The sequence below is a fragment of the Chrysochloris asiatica genome, unplaced genomic scaffold (genome assembly GCF_000296735.1).
Source record: "Chrysochloris asiatica unplaced genomic scaffold, ChrAsi1.0 scaffold00050, whole genome shotgun sequence".
Classification (NCBI taxonomy): Eukaryota; Metazoa; Chordata; class Mammalia; order Afrosoricida; family Chrysochloridae; genus Chrysochloris; species Chrysochloris asiatica.
This window is the reverse complement of record NW_006408568.1, coordinates 8,672,603-8,680,959: the sequence shown is the minus strand read 5'-3', so window position 1 is coordinate 8,680,959 and position 8,357 is coordinate 8,672,603. Positions and strand designations below refer to the sequence as shown.

Sequence of the window (8,357 nt, the reverse complement as noted above, 5' to 3'; positions counted from 1 at the left end):
GCCGACTGGAAGAGATCCATATTTGTGCCCATTCCAAAGACAGGTGACCTTGGTTGTTCATTGCCAATGGTGACATTCAGGATATTGCCCAAATTCTCTTAAAATTTTCTTAAATAACTTTCTGTGTTTACAAGTCATCACCAAGAAATACTTCAAAACTCAAACTCACCGTCAATGAGCTGATTACAGTTTCCAAGACTGTAAGTCTTTATAGGAAAGACAGTCTCATGTTTCTCCCATTGAATGGTTGGTGGCTGTGAACTGCTAACCCTGTAGTTAGCAGTGCGCTTATCCTACAGTACCACCAGAGTGCCTAGGAAATACTTAAAGCAAGTTAACAATTATTGAATGTTTACTGTGACATACACTGCTGTCAGTTCTATGTATTAGCTAATTTCTTACTTAATTCTCATGAAAACCCTGTAAGTCGAGGCAACTTTTCTCCTCATTTTTACAAACGAGGAAAGTAAGGCACAGAGAGGTTAAAAACAAGAAAAAGAATCAGTATCTAGACTCTGGCTCTTCAGGAAGTATGCTTTTACAACATATGGTAAGTAATTAGAGGCAGATATTATATAGAACTACAAGAAGGGAACAAGCCAACTTACAAATTGACAACAGAATGAATAAATTCTGAGTAAAGTTGTAGAAATTGAAACTTGTCCTTCAGCCCAGAAGAGATAATTAGCAAACCTTGTTCACAATATGGAGAGAGGAAGAGTCAAGAAGAGAGCAAAAGAAAAGACTCTTACATTGGTCAGTTACTTAGTAAGAAGCAATTGAAAGTTTGCTATATAGGGTACCCAAAATATAACATTTATTAGTGTTTTGTATACATTTACACTTAAGACTAAATGCTTATTTTTTAATCAGGATCTCACCAATTATATTAGCGTGCCAAACTTTAAAAAATCAACATAAAAAAACGAAACAAATCAAAACAAAAAACCCCAGAGGGTTTGAATTCACTCTTCTAAAATGGACAGAACAGGATAACATCAGTTGCTCCCCATACCTGGTAAACCATGAGTACTGGTCTGCAGAGCAATGCAAACAGAGATTTATCATGAACTAAAACTCAACAGCATATCTGGATAGAGGATGAGCCCTGACGCACTGAGGTAATTTATTAAAAGGCAAGGCATTAAAGAAGCATTTTATTAAGATATGAAAATGAAAGATAACATCAGAGAGAAATCCAAGTGAAAATTAAAACAGCAACCACTTCAAATACCTTAAGATGGGGCAATTTGCATGACATAAAACTTACAGAAAATCTGCCCACGAATATCATGCTGCCACAGTAATAGATCCTGAGCACTTATATACTATTGCTTTAACAAAGCCTGTGTCTGTTATCTAAGTTCCCACGTCATCTAACTCATCATTGTGGAATCCTGCTACTTTATACCTCTGGTACTCAATATTCCTCCAAGTAACAGAATAAAAAGAGATGATGTTAACGTCCAGTACTAGCTGAGTTTAGTAACATTTATTTTATGATATGTACACTATATTTATGCAAAGAAGAAGGGTCTGGGGAGAGTGAGTCGCTAATTGTATGAGAGAAAACTGACAGAGGAAGAGTGCAAAGATGTGGACTAGCGCTAATACCTTATGCCTTATAAGGAGAAAAGACAATGCCTCTGAGGCACAAAGAAGACAGTAAAAATATAAATAACGTTTAAGGTAAAGAAAGTAACTGAGGAATGCCAAGACAGACTTGGATTCAGTAAAATGGAGCAAAGCCTTAAGTTAAGTACGAATGTGCAGAATAGAAAACAAACAAACATTGAAGTGTGAGTTGTGAGTGTTCTGAATAGAAAGAAGATGGAAGGAATATACATAATCACTATACCAAAAAGAAAAGGTCAATGTTCAACCACTTCAACAGGCAGCATTATTACCAAGAGACAATGGTACTGAAAGGAGCAGTCCAACGTGCACTGAAGGCACTGACAAAGACAAAGCCTCCGGAAATTGATGGAATACAAATTGAAATATTTCAACAAACTGACACAGTACTGGAGGTACTCACTCAACAATGCCAAGAAATTTGGAACACAACTACCTAGCTAAATGATTGAAAGAGACCCATATTTGTCTCCATTCCAAAGAGAAGTGACCCAATGGAAGGCAGAAATCATCGGACAGTATCATTAATGTCTCATGCAAGTGAAATTTTCCTAAACATAATTCAAAAACGGCTGCAAAAGTATACTGACGGAACTGTCAGAGGTGCAAGCCAGACTCAAAAGAGGATGTAGAACAAAGACTAACACTGCTGACATCAGATGGATCTTGGCTGAAGACAGAAAATACCAGAAAGATGTTTATCTGCATTTTAATGACTATGCAGACTTTTGATTGTATGGATCATGACAAGCTATGGTCAACATTGTGGAGAATGAGTATTCCAGAACACTTAATGTTGCTCATGAGGAACCTGTACATAGACCAAGAGGTGGTTGTTCAAATGGAACAAGGAAACATTGAAACAAGGGATTTAAAATCAGGAAAGGTGTGAGCCAGGGTTATATCCTTTCATCATACTTATTCAATCTGTATGCTGAGCAAATAGCCCAAGAAACTATTTATATGAAGAACATGGCATCAGGATTAGAGGAATACTCATTAGCAATCTGTTATATGAAGATGACACAACTTTGCTTGCTGAAAGTGAACAAGACTGAAAATACTTACTGATGAAGATCAAAGACCATAACTTTCATTACGAGTTGCACCTTAATAAAAGATACCAAAAATCCTCACCACTGGACCAACAAACAACAAGATTAATAGAGAAAAGATTGGCATTATCAGAGAAGTTATTTTGTTTGGATCCACCTTGAACACTCACAGAAGCAGCAAGAAATGCGGCATAAGACTTCTTTAAAGTGTTCAAGAGCAAAGATGTTAGTTTTGAAGACTAAAATTCTCCTGATCCACATCATGGTATTTTCAACAGGTTCATATGCATGTGACAGTTGGACAATGAACAAGGAAGATGGTAGAAGAATTGAAGCATAGCAGCAATTGTGAGGATAGCACAAGACTGGGTGATGTTTCGTTTTGTTGTACATAGGGTACCTATGGGTTGGAACTGACTCGACAGCAGCTAACAACAACATTGACACTTTAACATTAAGTGGCAATAGCAATAGGCTCAAGCACAACTGTGAGAATGGCACAGGATTGGGCAGTGTTTTATTCTATTATGCACAAGGTTGCCATGAAGTTGGAACTGACTCAACAGCACTTACAACAACTGGATCTTTAAGTAAGACATATTTGTTCTAAAGAGAATGAAATCATAAATTTGCAAAGCCAGAGAGAAGAAACAGAGGCATCTATTAAGTACTGTCAAATGTATGCATGCTTCAAAAACAAATTATAATCCTAGGGGGCCACAAATTGCTGCAAGTAATAAAATGGTACACTGCAAGGCTTTGCTAAAAGTACAAATTTGTGTGAAAACTGATTGGAAAACGTGGATTGGAAAAGAGAATTGTTGAGTCTGGGAGACAAGTATATGGGGCTCATTATGCAATCCTCTCTGTTTTTGTGTACCTTTGGAAATTTTTACAATCTTTTTTTTTTTTTTTAAATTTGCAAATATATCATATGACCTCAGAACCAACAGTCTGAACTTTCTAGAAGAAATCTCAGAGAAGTAACTGATAAAGATACATATACTCTGAAGGACTTCACTCTAAACATTCACTTCAGAGGAGGCCAAATAATTCTATCTGACCATACATGATGTGCTCCAAATTTAACCACATATGTTCTGAAGAGTGAGACCAAAAAAAAAAAAAAACCTATAAAAATTAGGCTACATGTGGTAAGTGTAATAAACAAAGCAATTCTACTAAGCATGTGTCTGAAGAATACGATTATAAACACTTACTTCATCTCCAGAACTTCCTCTAAATGTTTTCTTCTTTCTGCCCGAAGATTGGTCAAATGAGTTTCCTTTTCTGCCAGTGATTGTTGAGTGGATGACAGCTTTGCTTTCATGGACTCTAGTTCCTGCTTTACTTTTTCCATAGCCATCAGTAACTCCTCCACCTAAGATAAGTATGGAAAAGGGAAAAAGAGAACACCTTGATTAATTAAAGTCAGAGATGCCAGGCAATGGACAAAGAACTGGGTACACATAGTAGAAGCTACACAGATGTGTATCTTCAATTTTGTACTTTCATGGATCAGACAATGAAAATTATACTGCAGATAATAAAACAGATCTCAGATTATTATCCCTCCACTATGCTGTGAGACAATGCAATGGACCGCAAGATCAGTTTGAACTGCAGGGTCAGTGGTTCGAATTCAACAGCCATTCCTCCAAAACCCTATACAGGATTGCTATGAGTCAGAACAGACATGATGGCACTTAACAACAACATATTTATTTTCAGTTTAGGTAAATGAAACTTCATTTTCTTTTTTGATACATGTAAGGGCGTATAAGGAAGACATCAGCACAGATCATCACACTCTGGCACAGATAATGCCTGTTTATAAGTTCTTTGAAAATGAGTCAGAAATTTCCATGGAACAGAATCAAATATATACTTATAAGAGGATTTTAGAAAATAAAAGATGTAAACTTGACTAATAACAGATTTAGTACACAAATAAATGAGCAAATTTTTACTATCAAACCAAGATTTTCTAGATTTAACTATTAAAAATAACTCCTTAAACACAAAACCAACCTAAAATTCAAACAGATAATTAATTTCATGTTCTAAATCCAGGTAGGCAGTGTTTGTTAAAGAAGAAAAAAAGGATGGGGAGTATGGGCAGGGGAGAGGGACCAGGTGGAAAGAAGATAGAACACTAAAAAAAAAAACCACTAGAAAACATTAAAACCACATTATAGAAACATCAGAAATAAAAGAGAAAGAAGACATTATTCAAAACATGGGGAAAAGAAATTAAGAAAGCAAGGGATAACTTAATCAGTCATTTCTATTTACGCTGGGTGATTTTCAAGTCTGAATCATTTAAATAAACATGGTCATTCTAACTCAGAAGCAAAAAAATATAGTTGACAAGGATATTTTAATAATAAAAAGTAACAACAACCAGGTAAGCAAGCAGTCAACTGTACCTGAGTTTATATAGGTTGCTGTTTACCAAGAATTAATCTTGGTGACAATCTTTTCAGAAGTAGAGGTGAATGTAGGTAGAGGTTGGACATCTGTCATTCATTGACTCCTACATAAAACCAATTTATATCACACAAAAATGGAGAGCACTTTAGAGGTAAACTACAAAATGACAAACCAGAGATATTAACAGACCCCTAACTCCTATGCCTCATATCTGAACAAAGTACCACGTTCACTGGTAACAGCCACTACAAATGATAGTAAACAGACACATTTAGTTTTTTGGGCTCCTAAATTATTCTACTTTAGTTTTCCAAAGTGATCAAGTCAGTGTCTTCAGCTAGTTTACCTAAAAATTTTAGATGCGTAAGAGTATTACAGAGTATTTTCAGTGTCTCACAATCCCAGGTGCTGTGAAAATTTCGATTATTAAGCCAATCTCTCGGATATATATTCATGTATCTGCAAGTATTAATTAGATATACATCACTATTCACCTTTCAAACTCTGTCAAAAAGGATGATTCAATTTTATCAGTTTAATTAATGTCAATTCCTATCTAAAATTGGTATCAGTGATCTACTAAGTTTAATTATTATAATTACAACAAAATCTGTAGTGGATCACACAACTGACAGATGCCCTACTATACAAAGAGTGGGATTTGTCTATCTTTTATGAATTTTATCTTAAACACATCTCAAAATGACTCTTTCTCTATCCATTTTTTTCATGACATGGCAACCAAAGGTTTCAGTTTTTTTTACATAACTTGGAGAGATATTTTTTGTGTACACATGCAAACTTGAATAAGTAACTTGGCCCTTATTTTTCTACATAGAACAAAGATGTAATACTCTGTAATATTCTTAATGTATTTAAATTTTTTAGTAATTTTTTTATTTGGAATATAACATTTGGTGTTGAATGTTATGTACTTAAAAATACTAACCAAGGACAACCACTTGGCATCAAGTCAATGTGTGTCAAAGGACAACTATGCTCCACTGAGTGAAAAATGTACAACTGATATATGTACAGCATGAATAATTTTTACACAGTGAATATCCCTATATTCAGCATACAGATCAAGAAGCCAAGCATTACCAGTAACTCAGAGGGTACCCAACACCTTCTTTCCAAATATAGAATAAGTATTACTCTGACTTTAACACTAGATTTTGAATGTTTTTGAAAACTTTATGAAAACGAAATTATGTAGAAAAACTTTCAGTAATGATTTTGCTTTGACTTAATGTTATGTCTATGAGATACATCTATGGTAAAAGGTTCCATTATAGTTCCGTCATTCTCGTAACTGTATTAACACTAACATCTATTTCAGGTGCTTTGGATAAAGAGAAGCTTCTAATTTTAAAGGAGTCCAAACAATCATTTTTTTTTTTTTTTTTATGTTCAAAGATTTGGGTATACTGAGTATAAGAATAATTTCTCTACCTTGAGATCAGGAAGATACTCGTCTATCTTTTCTTCTGAAAGCTTTATTGTTTTATGGTTCACATTAAGATATATAATATATATATAAACAATTTATGTTTGTATTGATTCCTGGTGTGGCACAGTAGGATCAGCACTGGACTGAGAACCATGAAATCAGCAGTTCAAACACACCAGCTGCTTCTCGAAACCCTATACAGAGAGTCACTATGAGACGGAACTGACTCAACGGCATGTAACAACAACAATTTTTGTATATGGTACAATGTTCAAAATTCATTTTTTATCAATATGAATCTTGAATTGAATCTACAATAAACAGTAGATGGATTTCAAAAACCATGGTGAGAAGATGTTTCTCACCTATATTGCAAAATATCAGAAATTATTTTTACATTGTGGGACAAATGACTTTAACAATGCTCCTTATTATATACAACCTATTTAAATTTCATACATGAGCAGTGCAAAATATTGTTTGCATATTAAAAAAGGGTCCATATGTGTATATTACAAAACCAACAACAAAACACACCTGTATTAGAGGGGGCATTGAAAAGTTTGTGGAAATTTTTGATGATCTTTTAAAAAATCCATTTCCCACAAACTTTTTAAAGCCCCTTCATGCTTACCATTAAGAGGTAAGAGGATTATCGAATGACATCCCCTCCCCCATGTTCTTAGTGAGAGATAATTATAATGAAATGTGCAAAGATACGGAGTTAGAAAACGAAAATAAAGAACAAGCTCAGCATTTCAAAAACTGAAAGAACTGAGGAAAAAAACCTTGCACTGCAATTCTTCGGGCAAAATACTGAATAATGCAGAAAGCATCAAAAGAAGATGGAAATAATATACAAAGTCACTGTATCAAAAAGGAATTATCTGTAATCAACCTTTTCAAGACATAGCACATGATCAAGAGCCAATGAAAGAAGTACAAGGTGCACAGAAGACATTGGCAAAGAAAAAGTCTCCGGGAATGTATGGAATACAAATTGAAATCTTTCAACAAACTGAAGTAGCAACATAGGCACTCAACTCATCTATGCCAAGAAATCTGGAAGACAGTTACCTGATCAACTGATTATAAGAGATTCATATTTGTGCCCATTTCAAAGAGAGGTGACCTAACAGAATGTGGAAATCATTAATATCACATGCAAGTAAAATTTTACAAAAGATAATTTTAAATGACTCCAAGAGTACACTGACAAGGAACTGAGGTCCCACAACCACTGGTCCCCCAGCAGTCCGGACCCGGCACCTTCTGTTCGGCCCCTGGGCTCTTTATTAGGGGTCAGAGAGTCCTGGAATGGTGGTGTAGGATAAGCACTAGACTATAAGGTCAGTTTGAATTACAAGGTTGATGGTTCAAACTCACCTACTGCTACTCTTGGGAAACTTTAAACATGGTTGCTATAAGTCAAAATTGACTCAACGGCACTTAACAACAACATCAGGGGTCATATCAAAACAACACAGAGAGCCTCATACCAACACCAGATAAAGACAACACAGGAACAAAATGACAGGAGACTTTCCCTTAAGAATACAGATGCAAATATACTCAGTAAAATACCAGAAAACAAAATCAAGATATTGTCCAATAATACAAGGTTGGTTTGAACAAGAAATCAGTCAGTATAACAGAATAAAGGTCAAAAACCATTATCAAGCAAAAAGATATTCATGCTTGATAATTATAAATGGTTTGTCCTTCAAGTTTTGAAATAACAAATACATAAAAAGCAAATTATGGGGAACAAACAAGATGGC

General features: G+C 34.9%; 1 protein-coding gene across 6 annotated transcripts in view; it reads right to left on the bottom strand.

Annotated features, from left to right (window-relative positions):
• ERC1 (ELKS/RAB6-interacting/CAST family member 1) overlaps nt 1-8,357 on the bottom strand; it is a 697,935-nt gene that overhangs the window by 324,662 nt on the left and 364,916 nt on the right. For all 6 annotated transcript variants that reach the window (XM_006862715.1, XM_006862712.1, XM_006862711.1 and 3 more), the window contains one exon: nt 3,911-4,071. In XM_006862715.1, the coding sequence (XP_006862777.1) occupies nt 3,911-4,071 (161 nt within the window). The remainder of the gene's footprint in view (nt 1-3,910; nt 4,072-8,357) is intronic.